At 41.8% G+C, this 17,533-nt stretch overlaps 3 protein-coding genes across 3 annotated transcripts; 2 read left to right on the forward strand and 1 right to left on the reverse strand.

Moving 5' to 3' along the window:
* Window positions 1–7,601: 7,601 nt before the first annotated feature.
* LOC134187098 (uncharacterized) lies at window positions 7,602–8,875 on the reverse strand. Its single transcript, XM_062655215.1, has 3 exons — window positions 8,771–8,875; window positions 8,695–8,725; window positions 7,602–8,557 (listed from the first exon to the last, which is right to left on the reverse strand). Exons 1-3 carry the CDS (start codon window positions 8,873–8,875, stop codon window positions 7,602–7,604), a joined length of 1,092 nt encoding a protein of 363 aa, XP_062511199.1.
* Window positions 8,876–11,050: 2,175 nt separating this feature from the next.
* LOC134187099 (uncharacterized) lies at window positions 11,051–14,656 on the forward strand. Its single transcript, XM_062655216.1, has 3 exons — window positions 11,051–11,370; window positions 13,120–14,577; window positions 14,639–14,656. The coding sequence occupies exons 1-3, from the start codon at window positions 11,056–11,058 to the stop codon at window positions 14,654–14,656; spliced, it is 1,791 nt and encodes a 596-aa protein (XP_062511200.1). The 5' UTR covers window positions 11,051–11,055.
* On the forward strand, window positions 14,494–15,737 carry LOC134186686 (probable G-protein coupled receptor Mth-like 1). The gene has a single exon (XM_062654708.1). The coding sequence runs from the start codon at window positions 14,707–14,709 to the stop codon at window positions 15,493–15,495; it is 789 nt and encodes a 262-aa protein (XP_062510692.1). The 5' UTR covers window positions 14,494–14,706; the 3' UTR covers window positions 15,496–15,737.
* Window positions 15,738–17,533: the final 1,796 nt, after the last annotated feature.

Consider the following 17,533-nt stretch of genomic DNA (forward strand, 5'->3'; position numbering starts at 1 on the left):
TACTGTTGTTCCCAGCAGAGAGAGGTTTTCGTGCATACTGAAGCGCCTGTCAACGACGTAGTCTCATGATCTCCATTCTCCTTGTTTTCTCATCGGTTGGCCGTTGCCTGCGTCTGAATAAAGTAGCTGCACCCTTTGCATCGAGAAAGAAGGCGGAAGCACTCGTGTAGACGAGTTCAGTTGCAGCTGATCACACTTTCAGGCAGCTAAGTGCCAAGTCACGTGTCAAACAATTCGAATCTGTATCGTTATTTCTAGGAGGCGTACATAAAAGCCGACCGACGGTGGCTGTGATGTCTCACGTGGGTCTTGTTTGCGATCATTGTTATATCTGCAAAAACCCGGAGATGTGAGATAACAGTGAAAACGACTTTTGTAGTTATCGTAGAAGTGTGACTTATTTAGAAACGTGCTATGAGACTTACAATTTAGGGAGTTATGGTATGAACGTCTGCGCTTACTTTCTTGCACGTTGTTCGCGTATTGTCATTCAGACATAGAAGAAAGAATGGAAAACGTTTCACAGGAAGTGATGGTATGTTGACGATCGTACAATACCACGTGATTGAGCACGTGCAAACTAAGTTGCGCAGGCGAAACGGCCGTGACAACACGCCAACATCGCTACCGCCCATGTTATAACTATTAATTAAACCAAGGGGTCGGTAAACTATACGGGTCACCCATTCGGAAACGTGTTTGAAATTACCCCGGATCACCCTAGTTTAACATTGCATTGATTCGGGTAGGATTAAGTAAACGCTATTTTATCCGGAAAGATAAGATATTCAATCAAGGACAATGAAAATCTGGTACGCAGAATAATTTTGTTGGCTGTACAAGCACAGGCGCATTGCTGTTGCGTAAGGTCTATGCCAATAGTTGCAATTAGCACTTAGATAACCTTTGAAGAATCAATACCGTGGCCACAAGGCGAGACGGTACATAGAAAATAGCGAACCGTGGAAGCAGCCATGTTTCAATATCTTTAAGTCCCGTACATGGCTCGACCTCCCGGATAACCATATGCTGAGGCCGCTTACCTAGGAAATACACTAACAGTACAGTAACGTATGCTTACCTGTAATTAGAGATAGGTATCTCAGACAAATGGGGACTGACCGATGTATGCCTTTCTTGTCGGTGCATTTGGTTCCCTACCTTACTACATCTTTGCCCATTGTTCTGTTAGAGCCTAGCCAACAGTGACATTCAAAATTTCTTTGTCAGTGAGGAACTCAGCACGCAATATCCTATCTGAGATAGGATCAAACGATTTGAGTGACTTCAACACATTATGTCTAATCACTAGACCAACACTCCTGAGGGGCCGTTGCTTTTCAACATGCAAGATAGGCCTTTCGTGCAATTCAGTGGTCTTACGTGTTTGTATATACTTACCCTTTTGCATTTGCCTTATGTGTTAGTCTGACAGTCAAATGTTAAGTCTAGTTACTTTACAACAAAATTGCTTCGTATTTTTTTGCTCAACACTGCAAATTTACATACAATGTGACTACGTATGTAGCAGATCCAAAACAGCAATATATACTGCATGCATGCTCTTGCATGTGAATACACAACTGTTTAATGTTTCAAACTAAACAAGGATACAATCATAAGTTAGTTACAGAACATGCAGACAGCGTTTTGTCTCTACTGAAACAATTGTCACTATACTGCAGGGACAACGGTTGTGTGTGTGTGTGTGTGTGTGTGTGTGTGTGTGTGTGTGTGTGTGTGTGTGTGTGTGTGTGTGTGTGTGTGTGTGTGTGTGTGTGTGTGTACTGCTCCGGGTTGCGAGTTAAAACTCTTTTGCAGCGAATATATTTTGTAGCATCGTCTGAAGACATTTCTGACCTAGCGATTCAACACAAAGACAACTACAATGAATACGGCTTAAATATTGATAGCACAAACGAAGACATACATGTACCACAACTAAATCAAATGTAACTTTGTTGCCAGGAATGCAGTGATCCGTGACAATAGACTGAATCTATTAACACAAATCTCTACGTGTGTTCATATTCTTTTACCTCTTTCTACTCGCAGAATATCAGCACCAGACACATTTGTTGCTCTAGACAGTTTGTATACATGCAGACAGTCAGTGCTGTGAAGCTATTAGATTTTACAACAAGGTGGTCGAGGAATACAGGTAAACAAAAAAGCAATAAGAAGAGCAGGCCTGTAGGCTGGAGGGGCTTTAGGCGGGGGGGGGAGGGTTCGAACGAAACCCACCGCACGCTAAGACCGTTTCTCTTACTGAGGAATCGCGCCTACATCCCAGGCGTATAGAATTAGATTCTCTTAATATTATACACCCTCATCCTATGTTCTACTTAATAACAATATGATTATTGTAATGTTAGCAGTATATGTTTCAATTGGATTACCGCCGGGACTAACAATAGCGTAATTTCGCTGCTTTACGTACGTTCTAATATTTCATACCAGTGTTACGAATTCTGATAATATATAAGGTGATGATGTCAACAATTTAACGGTACAGATCTGACGCATAATATACATCGACATACATACATACATACATACATACATACATACATACATACATTTTTGTTACAAGAGCCTATAAGGCCCAGGTTAGATACTGCAGTCACTAAGCACTTGCTACAATACTTTACAATCTAACACTATCAGCAGTCACTATATGTCACTATGTACTTCAAATTGCTGCTTGGACAGAACTGACACTCCGGAGAGAGTGAGGCAATTGTATGTTAGTTCCTTGCCCAAGGGAATTTATGTATGTGGCTCTCCCGCACTCAAACTCTGACCCAATGATCCCGGATGTTGTCAATCTCCAACTGCACACTCTAACCAATTGAGCCACATACATACATACTTTGTTTACAAGGACCTTTAGGACCCAGGTTAGATACTGCAATCACTATTCTGCAATCTAACACCGCAATCTAACACTGCAATTTAACACTACTGTAGCAGAAGTCACTATCAGAAGTCACTATGATGTACTTCACTCTTGCTGTACTTGCCGTAGATACTTGCTGTAGACAGAACCTGACACTCCGGAGAGAGATGCAATTGTATGTTAGTTCCTTGCCCAAGGGAATTTATGTATGTGGCCCTCCCGCACTCGAACTCTGACCCAAAGGTCCCGGATGTTGCCAATCTCCAAACTCACACTCTAACCAATTGAGCCACATACATACATACATACATACTTACATACATACATACATACATACATACAAGCATACATAGTACATAAATACAAAGATATATACATAAATACATGCATGCGTGCATACATACCGTATTTCTTCCCAATAGTGGCCGCAGCCTCTATTTTTAACAAGGTTACGGAACTGCAGCTTCTATTTTAAGTCTCTACTTCACGCCGTGACAAGTTGGTACTTGGACGTCGCATTTCTTCTGTTGACGTAAGGTGACACTGTTAACGGTGCCAGTTTTAAAATGTAATTGCCACAACTATCATATCGTCTACGATAAATACTTTGATAAACGAGTGGGCTTGGATGAGAGGCATGCATGTGAAGCTCACAAACGCGAGATGCGAATTACGGATGCCGTACAACTACAGCAGATACTTTGATAAACGAGTGCGCTAGGATGAAATTGACGTGTATCCTCGTCCTCAGACTCTCTCGCGCTAGTATTGTCCGGTGCCCGTATGACAATTCCAGGCGCGAGAGAGTCTGGGATCATCCCGCCTACTTCCTGCCATATCTCTTTACTAAATGCTCTTTAAGTGTCACCCCCAACGTCATCAACTGTCCCGTAACTTCAAAATCAAATTAGCATTAGCACTAATCCAATAGACTAGTGTGGGACCTATCTGTGTATCCACCTAGCGCAATTTGGCAAGCTCTGGGCATGTCGGCCACGTCAGGTGTACACAGAACGTGCATTGCATAGTTTCCATGGTCGCTGAGCACGTCTACATAATTTGTAGGTACGCATGATCATGAGAGCGCACGGTTTGAATCTATCTGCTTGAAAATCACATGCGTAAACACACTGACTGAGCTCTTTTATGTTACATTACTGTTACGTGTGATCGTGTAATCGCAGTCAGCCGTTCTTGTAACTAGCAACGTATCGCGTTAGAAGCTGAACACGTGACTGTCAAGACTTTCAAATATCTCATCATCATCATTGTAAATTACTCGACTCTTCTACTGAAGCGACGATCTACTACTTCTAGTAGTAAATGATGTCATTCACATTCCTCCCATAACGTGTGCATTCCTAATCAGTTATTGGAAACCGCTGTACCGGATAGCACAATGTCCGTGACAATGACATCATATTTGAGAACATTTCAGATCATGACTTCCCAGTACTCTAGCAACTACTATATAGTAACTACTAACAAATTTCTAGAAACTGAACATATCCGGGTAGGGATATAGATAAAAGCAATGTATTGAAGTTCTTGCTCACTTCTGTTGGTTACCAACTACAGTGTATACTTTAGTCTGACTATCTAGCTCTCACTGCCCAGTGTCTCTGTTGTCCTACCATGGCCATGGAACATTCATCGACAGATCCCTCTGATGAAGTCAATTCACGTTATGTCAAGTTGTAAGAGGCAAATACTCTGTGCTATACACAATCCAGCTAACTATTGTAGCCAAACTAACAGCTGATACTGTTGTAGGCTTCATGAGAATTTTGAGCTTGGAACTGAGTCAGACAGAGTGTTGACAAAAGATGTTCTTGACTGCATGAACGTTGCCCTAGAGTCTGCTGGAGAGGCTGCAATATCTTCCAGCGATACGGGAAAACTCATACAAGTTTCCTTTGGCTCAGCAAATAGAGTACACAGAAAAAATGTCAGAGTTAAAAGGAAGCCGATCGTACATGTACTGTGGCATTAGAAAGAAGACCGACCATACCGCCAAGCGTCCTCTTCTGTCACCAACAACTGAACTGATAGCAGACTTGGAATATAAATTGAAACATGAAAGACAGATCAAGCAAGACTTGGGCCTTCAACTGCAGCACGAAAAGCAAATCAAGCAAGACTTAGAGCTTCAATTGGCCCGGGAGAAGCAGGTCAAACAGGATTTGGAGCATCAATTGTAACACCAAATGCAGTAAATTCAGCCTACCCCATAGGACAAAGTACGAGCTGAGATAGACTCAGAGCTGGCTAACCTGCAGCAAGCCGGAGGAGCACTGTGCATTGGTCCAATTGAAGAATCAGATCCAAGTACTTTGTCTGACTTCATCTTCAGTCAACTGTATGACCAATTGTTGCAGTATGCACCAAACACCACGTTGCTGTTGTCAACTATGGGTGGCAGTAGAGATTTCACAAGAACAGTCACCAATTTAAAAGACATACATAGTCTAACTGCCACTACTGTACTTGCAAAAAATAGTGACCATGTAAAGGGTTTCCAACTTCTACTGAGCTTGATGTTGACTGCTAGGGCAACAAGCAAATCAGTCATAACTACACTCAATCACATTGCCATTTGTCTTTCATACAGTCAGACTATAAGATACGTAGAAAATTCAGCCAGGGCAATAGACAAAAGAAGAGAGCTCCAACGTGGTCATTGGATTGTTGCCTATAACAACATAAACATTAACAAACAGGTGAGACATGAAACATAAACATTAACAAACAGGTGATACATGAAACATTTGCAAGACATGCAGAAACCTGGAACTTTACAAGTCGTTTAGCTTTCAAAGTTTCCAAACTACCACCACTCGAATATTACAGCACTGCCGGCATTCCACAATGCAAAGGAGTGGATCTATCTGTTGACAGCATCCTATCCAATGATGAAGATGACAGAGATTCCATAAATCTGCACAGAAGAAGGTGGAAACAATGCTCATAACAAAGTTCAAATGCTTCAGTCACTTTACATCAACATCATACTACTCCAACCAAAGGAAACATGCTACAAAGTCTGTCATCCATCCAATTTCAGTGATTGATGTTGATGAGAGTTATCTAGACAACAATGTCACAATACTTGAAGAATTACAGAAAATATTGGCAATAGATGATACAATTCAGCAATGTGTCGTTGGAGACCAAGCTACCTGTAGAGCAATCCGTGGAGCTTGACGCAGAAGAGTAGCTGATGTCCCCAATGCCCGTCTTCGATGGGCAAAAGAAATCCTAGGAGATTTCCATTTTATGTGGGAGTGTTTGAAAGTAATCCATCTTACATTTTGGGAGTCACCAGAGCATCCTGGCTCATTGGCCAATCTAAGCGAACTGACTAATAGAACCAATGTCACAATAGCTGCTAAAAAGTTCCAGCAAGCAGATGAATTCCTGCGACATGCACTAGAAGCACACTTGACTGCATAGCTGCTAACATTTCTAAACATCTCTGGTGTAGTAAAGCACAGTGACTCAACTACGGCTGCACCAAACAGCTGAGAGATTTGCAAACCAAGTGCTATAAGCCCCAACTGATAAAGACAAAAAAGATGCTGACCATATGTACAACTTCCAACGGTTATTCTTACAAATGGCGTTGCTGTATGAAGACCTCAGAGATGCCATAAAACACGAGGATGGTCCACGAATTATTATGCATTGGAGAATGTGGCTACTGTATTTCCTAGCATAAAAAGGACCAACTACAGCAGCGAAGCTGCTATTATCTTGGAAAATTTAATGGCTGATTTTTCAAAGTGGCTGTCCTACATAGTCACTCACAACAGGACAGTCAATTCGTCGGGTCGGCCAGGTCACGGAAAGGCAATTGACATGGCTGTTGAACATCACAATCTTGTGATCAAAACAGCACTTAGGTCATCTGGTGGTAACCTCACTCTCCATCACCTAAAAGTGATAAGTTTAGCAGCTCACATGCTACACGATGCAGCAGTATTGTGTGATAAAGAGGTCTTTGCTACTCACAAGGGAACACGACATCAAAGCTCAAAGGCTGAAAAAGACATTCCAATGACGATATCGACCTTGAATGACTCCAGAGCAACCTGTCCAATTTCTCAAAGAACATTACCATCAAATAGATGCTTCACAACACCAAACCGTAAAGGATATGACATTGCATTGTCCAAACAATGGCTGGCCAAATTCCTAAAGGAAGAGGAACTACATATTGATGAGGAGAAATCAACAGATGAAGACCATGAGGAAATCTATTTTCTGCAAGACAATGAAATATGACAAGGTGCTAGGCTTTATTGTAGCGTTATAGCACTATTATAGCACTAACTTATACCACTAACATAAATTTCACAGGTTATTGCTACAATCCCCCAAAACATCTCTACAGCGCTCTCTACAGTAATTACATCTGTGTTATCACTTGTACGCCTCAAAGCAACGTGGGTTACTATGTTAGGTATATGACCCTCGATTAATTGAAATACAGGTGCACTGAACTCTTTTACCACGCCTAGTGGTACCACATCTTCTTCTGAACAAATCTTATTGCAGCCCTTTACAATTTTGGCAATCACTGCCATGGAAAGTACTCCATCTAGACCTCTCCGCCTAAATCGTGTGCCTCCTGCAGTTTCCCTAACCTTTAGCAACGGTTGGTTTAATGCAACTCTCTGCCCTGCAAGAACTCGACGTGATCTCAAAGCTCCAGATCTACAAGGAATTGGAGTGCCATCATCTGTACATGGTATTTCGGTGAAAAACACACCTGGACGTTCACTAGAAGAGCAGAAGAGGCTGGTAAAAGCTCCTCAGACTGCAAAATGTCACGAATTATTACTTTCCGCAAACAAGATGTATTTGAACAAAGTTTTACGACGTCAGGCCCAGTGTATTTAAGATCACGGGCATGTGCCACAAATCTAACCGGACACAATCGCCTTGAGTCTCTTCCTGCACGACCAGCTAACTGCACCAATTCTGATGCCTTGTCTGGCACACCAAACAAGATTACTTCAGTGATATCATCAATGTCTATCCCAAGACCAAATGCACTTGTATCTACCATTGCTCTCTGCCTTCCACTCTTAAAATTCTCATAATGTTGTGACCGACCCTCTAGAGACATCGTCGCTTGATACTGACCTACACAGCCCTTGGTGGCAGCACTAAAGCTACGGACGAGATGAACATAAACACCGTACAGGGTGTCCTTAGCTCTACAAAATATCAATGTCTTAGGAATTACTTCTGGAGACTTGACTGATGACAACATTGAAGAAAGTGAGTGAAATACAGACAACATAGACTCGGATAAATCCAAAGAAAAGAAGAGGTTGGGCCGATTCAAGGATCCAGACACTAGGACATAATCAGGCATATTTAGCCGCTGAGTGACTGAAACAATAAGATGACGTGGAGCTGTTGCTAAAAGAGCCATGAGTGGGACAGACGGTAGACAGGAACGGATATAGTTAAGCTTTTTATAAGCAGGGCGAAATTTACCCCAGTCTTCAATTAAATGAGCTTCATCTATAGCAATGAAGGAAGTAACATCTTTCAATCTCTCAGACATTGCATTCCTGAAAAACTTTCTAGTAATTGTCTCGGGTGACATGTAGACTGAAATAAGAAAGACAAGAGACCCTGTTAGGCCTGTCAGAACAACCACAATTACAATGCAAGTGCTCACTCAGTTTGAAATTTCCTAGACATATATCCTCAAGCAGCTCATTATCTGATAGAAAAGCTATGCGAGTAACAGAAACTGATTTTCCCTCCAGTTTACTAACCTTGAAATAGAGGAGGATACAGACATTTGGCCTGTGTCAAGCCACAAAAGTTCAATACAATCTAACTCCTAGGTACTTGATCATCCATCAGTGATATCAAAGGGCTAACAAAAATGCATGAACCAGACAGGATCATAGCAGGTAGCAGATAACACAGTGAATTTCCACCAGAAGTCCTCATTCTAACAAATACATCTTTTCGCGAAAGAATAGCCCTGGAAACTTCAAGTTGACCCTCCCGGAAGTTTTCATACTTGAAGACTTCTCGAAGGGTAGACCGTAGTTTCCTGTCAAGATCAACCCGTTCCATTGTCATTGAGTGCTTTTGCTATAGAATAGAGTGTGCGCGCAAACGGTGTACGTACTGACCGCAAAGGAGATGCGCGTGTGAAATACCAAGAAGGTCATCACTCCACCAATTGTAGATCTCACACTACGAGCCTACACGACACCCTTCACCAACACTCCATAGACTTACCTTTTCAACATGCTTCAGTTGTCTGCAAGTCCTGGATATGCCACAAACACCAAACAATGGTCATAGCATCCCGTGTGGTACGTTTATTCGATTAGTGCTAACACTAATTTGATTTGAAGTTACGGAACAGTTGATGACGTCGGGGGTGACAGTTGATGACGTTGAGGGTGACACTTAGTGAGAATTTAGTAAGGAGATATGGCAGGAAGTAGGCGGGATGATCCCAGACTCTCTCGCGCCTGGAATTGTCATACGGGTACCGGACAATACTAGCGAGAGAAAGTCTTGGAACAAGGCTAATTGACGTGGAAGCATCAAAGCATGTGATGTGGGCGTTGCCAGCAACTTCGCTGTTATTGCGGCTTCAATTCGAGGGCGGCCTAAATTTTTAACATGTCTCTTTAACTGCGGCCAATATTTGAGAGCGGCCTCTAATCGAGGGCGCTCTCTATTCGAACAAATACGGTACATACATACATACACTCATGCGTCCAATGTGCATATTAATTAAACAGACACCTTATTTATTTACATTTTAATATAACATTATCACAATCACATAACTTTAAGGTGACGTCAGAAGTCCATTTTTATGGAATTTGAACCCCACTCCCCTTTGGCAAAGCAGCTTACGGGCCTGAAGAGCTAGCCAATCCTGGTTGTACCCAACCAATATGTCGGCTGGAAAATGCAATCTCAACGTCAGTGGATTGAGCAGTATGATTGCTATCAACGAGAGTAAGAGTTGTGATATACACGTATCATAGATACACACTGACGGTACGCAGGTCTTCTGCTAAGGCCTGTAATCGTTAAATTGTGACCGAACAAAGGTAGTAACTCCAACCTCTCGACCAGAGATTCTGAGAGAAAGTCTGAGGAAACAACAAAAATGATGTGGAATGCAATACTTTGCACTTGCGAGTGGACCTGCAAGCAATTTCTTGAAAGCCAGGGTTTGTACCAATTTACGCATTTGAGTTTGCCTCTAGGTAACTTCAGTTTGGGTAAATTAGGTCTATTCGCACCACTTAACGCCGATCTATATTAGCGGAGTGTTAACAACCTAGAATTCGTAATAGACAATCTTATTGTGCGACAATACCATGTTCTATTGCAATTGTGTTTAGAAAAGGTTCTATCTTGTTTTGGGCCAATGGCCTGCATGTATACTCGCGGGAATTTATCGCCGCCCTGCAACCTAAAATCGGTACTACGATGCGAAACTTAGCGCATAATAAATTGTGTCAAATTTATCTCTATAATTAGGTAGATCGATTTCACTCGCGCCGCTTGAGACCAACTTAGAACACCACTTGCTACGCACTTGCATGCATGTAATAAACGGTGGGCCATTGCGACGTAACAAAGAGGCAAAACACACGGACGGACGGACATGCAGACAAAGGTCCCAGCTATTTGTACTGTATTATTGCTGATGGAGAGATCCTAAGCACCCTACACATTTATACGATAAACGGTTAAAACCGCATAAATGTTTGCGTTTCCTAGATAAACTAGAGGGTCAGTGACTGAGTCAGTCTCTGAACAGGAGATGCCAACCAAAAATGACCGCAGTCTTAGCTGTTCAGTGGCAACTTGTTTCCGGTCATGCGACCCTGACGTAAAATAACGCGCGTTATTCCACCAAGTAGGCCGAAGATGGCTTATGGGCATACATGCACGTACTCCTAGAACAGAACTGTGCGATAAAGAGTTGGATACGCACTTTCAAACTCTGGGCGGCAATCTTCTAAGGGAAGTTGCCCAAATTGATTCACGTGTACTTGGAGGGTGGTCCTAGTACTCCTACGCTCCGGAATTGGAGAAGCTTGCCTACTCGTAACACGTCTCGCACTTTGTCTGGTGATGCATAGCGCGGTATGACTCGAATAGAAGCATGTGGACATCGTCTTGCGTTCATCTATTTGTGCGCAATGGCGTTGCGGTTACAGCAAGACGGTACAGGCAAACCTCTCTGTAAGATTGACAACAGACGCTTTCAAGTTGAATATAGCAAATACGAGCACCCTCTCAGATGCAATGCTACATGTGGTGAACGATGTGAAATGAACAGACTAAGCAACAATTCTTACTTGGAGCGTTGTTTCTGTGACAAGTTCTGCAAGGTGTATGGAGATTGCTGCTTGGGACTAATTCACAGTGCGGAAACTGAAAAAATTCTTTTCCATCTAAAGGTAAGAACATTACTTGTATCTTTGTACAACAATCGAATGCACCGTCATATTGTAGTAGAGTAAGTGTTAGCTCATTAGTAATACAGTGTTAAACACACCAAGCAAGTGTTAGAGAATATGCTATAGTAATAGCTGCAAGGTGACTCCAAGCTGACGTTTCGTTACTTCCAGTACTTTGACCACATGTGCATGCAGGTTACAAAGAATTTCATGCGGTCTTCAAATAGATTAGTTTGATACGTACGTCGATGCCTGTCTTGTTCTGTTGAAGAGGTACCGCTGCACGCGGTCACGCAACCAGTTCCTCAAAAGTGCAGCCAGCCTACTTTGTTAAACATTTGACTGCTAGGTTCATGCTACACATGTATGTATACCCTCAGCAATCCTTTAATTCGAACCAGCCTGAAACAATGGTGAGACTGGACTGCATCTTGTGTTTGTGTCCTGCTTTATTACTCTTGTCTTCACTCTTGTCTTCTAAAGGTTTTGGAACACCTACAGCTCACACGTGACATCCCTGGCTGCCACATGAACGCGCACGGACCGCTACATTTTGAAAGAACTAGATTAGTCAACGCATCCTCGTGGTAACTCCTGAAAAACAATGTTCAACTTTGTAATATTGTTGAAGCTGACAAGAGCCTTGGAGTTAATTTGCATACAGAGCGTCAAATGATTGTATCAATCAGTTCATGCCAAGGCTATATATTCCCCTGCAGAGGCTTTGTAACCGTCTCGATCAAAGCGAGACGTTTGACAATGCACACAGAGTAAGACAAATGCATGAAACTTAATTCTGAGTGTCATATGACGTCTGTATGAACTCCTAGAATGTGAAGACATTGATACCGGCGGGTGAACTCACACATACCCACGCACGCAGGCACGCTCGCTCGCTCGCTCGCTCTCACACACACGCGCGAGCACACACACACACACACACACACACACACCAAACACACCACACACACACCACACACGCTACGCACGCCACACACACCACACACACACCACACACGCCACACACGCCACACACGCCACACACACCACACACACCACACACACCACACACACCACACCAGATAGAGAGAGAGGAGAGAGAGAGAGAGAGAGAGAGAGAGAGAGAGAGAGAGAGAGGGAGAGAGAGAGGGAGAGAGAGAGAGAGAGAGAGAGAGAGGAGAGGAGAGAGAGGAGAGTATTGCATTCCCAGTTGTTGTTTTCGTTGGCTCTAACAGCTAGAAAACAAACACCGTCAATCGCAATCTAAATGAGACTTCTCGGTTTGATTTAGAGTGAGTAATGGCTAGAAGCCGAAATTTTGTTGTTGCCTCTCTGGCCCTCTCATACTAAACTATAGAAACACAATAATGTAACAGATTATTCAATACAGTTAAAATGTAAAGGTTACTGTATGCTCATATTGATTGCTACATTTATTAGATATCATACAACAGAATGGCGCTACTATATGTCTTCTGTCGTGTCACCACTTGGAAATATCCACATTTATATATCGTCAAAGTAGAAAACTAACAAACAGCAATTCTCTTATACCAACACATAGACTTCCAAAACCATATATTCTGCATACTATAACTAAGTTTTTAAAATCATGTTTAATTATTTTACAGACATTAAATTCTATGAAATACGAATGATATTGCTTACCTTAATTAACTTTCATAAGCTACAATACTTTGTTAGCTAAGTCTCAAAATTTTGGCTATATAATTTTTGCTATTTCTGTAGTTTCAGAATGATTCTCAAACACTAATGTGCGTCAATCCTGTAAACCTATTAAAAAATGTCAGCGAACGAGTAAAAGTTATAGAAAGAATCAGACAAGCTTATGAGTCCGAAGATGGTGTCTACATGAAAACGTCGTGTTCCTCTACGTGGTATGACGACGAGTGGCGTGTGAAAATTAGAGAAAGGTGTGAGAACGTAAACGCGTCTCTACATGTTTCCAATGGTCTACAGTTGACACCTGTGAGTACTTCTGATATAACATACAGGAACGTCTACTGTGCAATCTGCAACCACCAGAATGCAAGCGAGTATACTTTCTGGAAAACTGGACTCTATTGCGATGACAGAATTGTAAATTATTTAGACAATACATTCAATGGCAATGTGACTATCGAGAGAATCGAGCAAAGCTGCAGCATTGCATACTTTCAGCAGCCAAATGTCACATCTCGATGGCTCGACCCCTTTCGACAATGTCACACACGAACTATTGATCACTGTCTTCCTTACGATCAGCTCACTAATCTGATGACGATAGATCACTACAACTGTCTAAAGTCAAGATGTTTGTCATATACTGATCGTGTAAGTGTATCTTTAGGGCCTTGTACGAATAGAATCTACAAGAATATTGACTGTGCTGAGTGTAATGGCCTAGGTTATAGACTGTTTCACATAACTAGGCTGCCTCCAGGTGTTTGTGGTGAAATAGTGGATAGATGGATTCCAGAAAGACAGATAACTCCATTTCCTGCTATTCTGAATATTAATGACAACGGAAGACAATCATTTAGTGACGGTTGGACCACGACAGAGTTGACAAAATCATGTGGTAGTGGACAAGTGTTCAATATCATCTCAAAGCGCTGCCAAGATCTCTACTCTCCGATCAATTTTGAATTGGCTTCAGGAATTTGTGTGCCATTGAAACCAAATATAGTATCTGTGAGGTTCAATCTAACATTGATGACAGATAACAGTAAAGAAATTGCTGTTATCAATAATAGTGAGTTAAGCAAGTCGATTTCTGACGGCATAAATTTTGCCCTGCATAATGAACTGATTAATGCAACAGTAAGAAAAGTAAATATTACAACAATTAACGGATTTTTTCAAGTTTATCTGGTCATCAATATGCTAAATGACAATGAGACTATTGACAGTATTCTTTCAATTATTCACTCCAAGAATTTTCTCTTTCAATATGGTGGCTCCATGTACAGTGTTCAATCTGGAACCGTTATGATTTGGACCCCACGACAAGAAAATGACTTGGAATGTGATGCATACATTGCTTTGAATGAGTCTGAGTATCAACAGTGGAAGAATGATAGCATCTTTGGATTTGAGAGAGCCATATATTTGCAATACCCTAATGGCACAAATAGTTCAGATAGACGAATTCTGGTATGTAACTATTTCAGTCAGACTTATAACAAAACTGTGACTGTTGCAAAGGCATGGAACTACGACGCCATTACCATTCTATCCGCTGCAGCAAGTGCATCTCTATTCTTAGCATGCGTATCTCTCTTGATCACGTACGTGTTGTTTAAAGAATTACGGACAACACCCGGTTGGTGCATTATGAGCTATGCTCTCTCTATTGCTATTGGACAAATTTTATTTATATTTGGGTCAGGACGGACCGCGAACAAAGACGTTTGCACTGCTTTGGGTGTGTGCCTTTACTACTTTACATTGAGTCAATTCACGTGGTCGAGTGTTTTAGCAACCGACTTGTTTAAGACATTTGTTTTGTCACAGTTTATCGATTGCAGGCGTGAGCAGCAGATCTTGCGTCCCGTTGTTGTTTATGGTGTGTATGCATGGGGATCACCGCTCTTACTCTCGTTGATAGCAATCATATTGGATCAAGCCACTAACGTTGACATTGCATTTGCCAGTCAAGAGATTTGTTGGGTACAACCAGGAATGGCACTTCTTATTGTTTTTGGTTTACCCGTATCCCTCATCTTGTTGTACAACCTGATAGCTTTCGCAGCATTGACTGTCTGCATACACAAACTGTCTAGAGCAACCAGTGTGGCTCGAGCTGATGTTCTGCGAGTTGAAACAAGTAAGAGAATATGGAAACGAGTAAAGATTTGTGTTGGTATATTCAGTCTTTTGGGATTGACATGGATCGCTGCATTTCTGGCAACGATTAGACATTTGAGTTGGTTGTGGTATGTCTTCGTTTGTGCTACCATTCTTCAAGCCATATTCCTCTTAGTTGTTTTTGTGTTGAATCGCAATGTCAGAAATCTGTACAGAACGATCCTACAAAAAGTTTGCTGCAAAAGATCCTCGCAGAGCAAGCAACATACCGAAGGCAGGCAAAGCAACAAAACAAAATCTGATGTCTTTGTATAATTATTGTGACAAAGAATTGTTTTAGTAGAGACCAAAGACTGTCTGTTCTGTGATTACGGTATTGTTGCGTGACTGAGAAATAGAATGGCTGCGTATGCATGCAGTAGATATTGCTGTGTTCGATCTGATACTCATAGTTAGAGTATATTCATGTAAGTTTGTACAATGTTGAGAACGAACAATATATAGGAATTTAGCGTACCATATTCGTTAACTAATGACTGACATAATACACAAGTACAGAAGGGTAATTAAGTGTCTAAACACTTAGGACAAACAAGTCTATGTTTTTATCTCAGGACGTGAAAGTCATCAAAGTTTGTTAAAATTTTATTTGAGATTCAGGGATGGATACAGGGGTACCGCTGCTGGGAGGCACCCGGATAATTATTTACTTGTTCCGGACAATCCCTTGCCGACCAGACGATGTCATTCACTGACTGTCTCACCTGAATAGGTCGTCACCTTTCCCTCTTTGAGTCAGCTCTCCCGGTTGGTTCCTCACAGACCAGAACATGACACATGTTGCTGCATTCCCTTCAGCAATATCCACGCTCAGACGATTTTGAAGTTTTACTGGATTTACCATAAGCCCAGACAAAGACTGAGGTATGAGTGTCTCTCCATCTGATCCTAAGGTAGAAGAAGGCTTGCTATTGCCTTGCAAAGATGCTGATAAAAGGAGGTGGACTCGCGCAGTTGAGGCTGTCACATATATGTATTCTCAATGAAAATCTTTGAGGAATCGTGCTCATTAAATAGCACCATAAACCCACAAAAGCAGCAGCAGAGATTTATGTCAAGTTTGTAATGCCAAAACCTCCCAACTTGATCTTAAGAGGTGTTTGCTTCCATGTCAGCTCGTCAAGTGCACTCAACCCCAATATTGCTGCAAAAGTATCTCTTGAAGCTGATCATGAATGTGAGAAGCTTGGTTTAAAACTGGAGGAGGCACACACCTTGCTAAATGATTCAGTGCGGGCACAATACAGTACCGCAGTAAGAGAAGTGCACTTTGAGGATCATTCAAGTTGAACAGTTGAGAACAAAGGCCTTCACCTGCAGCCGCTGATTTGCTACATCTAGACTGGACATAAGAATCATTGCCAATAGGCACCCAAGAATATCAACACCAGTCGATACTATGGAAACTGAGAATCTGTTTACATTATTCTCTTTGGCTAATGGCAAATACATTTCACACTTTCTATCACAAATTTTCAGGTTGACTGTTTGGAACTCTTTTCGTAGATCAGTTAGCACCGACTCATACTGTTGACTTTAGCCAACCACAAAGATGTCATCCAAGTAAGCCAACATAGTTAAATTGCTGTGCTTCTTTTGAAGTCTATTGATAACTGGGTGCATAGACAAAGCAAATAGGAGTGGACCCAAGGGGTCACCAAGGTGACCCCGTCTTCTGATGCAATAACTGACACATATTTACATTTGAAGTACAGTAATGGACTTGTGATTCCATACATTTGTTGGACATGAGCATGAATTTGGGGAAAGTGAATTATCACCTCATCCAAAAATTGTTGTCTTGAGACTCGATTGAAGGCATTTGATATATCTGTTTTAAGAATTCCCTATTCTGAATCCAACTCTAGCAGCATTCGGATGTGGTGGACTAACATTTCTGATCCTCACGGCGTAGTTACCCCATGTTGAAGAGGAGCGAAGTAAGTTGCAAGACCTGACTTCAAATAAAGGCAAATAATCTTTGCAGTTAATCGCCTTAGTGTCTCACCTATTGTGATGGGTCTAACATCTCCATTTCTCTTAAGAAGAGCAATCAATCTTGATGCTGCAAATAGAGGAGCTGTATATGTTGGCAGGAAAATGATCTTTCGCAATGTGGCAACAAGCTCCAAACAGGAGATCACAGGTGAGAATGTTTTCTAGTAGTTGACGTAGATGCTCATACCTCCAGCCCGAAGGACCAGCACCTTCCCCCCTTGGTGCTCTCCTCAATGCCTCCAAGAAAAAAAACCTTTTTAAGTCTATCTGAGGGTTGTTCACAGCAGAAGACTTA

The sequence above is a fragment of the Corticium candelabrum genome, chromosome 11 (assembly GCF_963422355.1).
Source record: "Corticium candelabrum chromosome 11, ooCorCand1.1, whole genome shotgun sequence".
NCBI lineage: Eukaryota > Metazoa > Porifera > Homoscleromorpha > Homosclerophorida > Plakinidae > Corticium > Corticium candelabrum.

Excerpts from the sequence above, each read along its gene's own strand:
- LOC134187098 (XM_062655215.1), bottom strand. The coding sequence starts at position 8,875 with ATGAGGACTTCTGGTGGAAATTCACTGTGTTATCTGCTACCTGCTATG. Across the intron at positions 8,726-8,770 it reads TATCACTGATGGATGATCAA|GCCAAATGTCTGTATCCTCC; the intron begins GTACCTAGGAGT and ends GGCTTGACACAG. Across the intron at positions 8,558-8,694 it reads GTATCCTCCTCTATTTCAAG|GCCTAACAGGGTCTCTTGTC; the intron begins GTTAGTAAACTG and ends TTGTTCTGACAG.
- LOC134187099 (XM_062655216.1), top strand. The coding sequence starts at position 11,056 with ATGACTCGAATAGAAGCATGTGGACATCGTCTTGCGTTCATCTATTTG. Across the intron at positions 11,371-13,119 it reads AAATTCTTTTCCATCTAAAG|TTTCAGAATGATTCTCAAAC; the intron begins GTAAGAACATTA and ends CTATTTCTGTAG.
- LOC134186686 (XM_062654708.1), top strand. The coding sequence starts at position 14,707 with ATGAGCTATGCTCTCTCTATTGCTATTGGACAAATTTTATTTATATTT.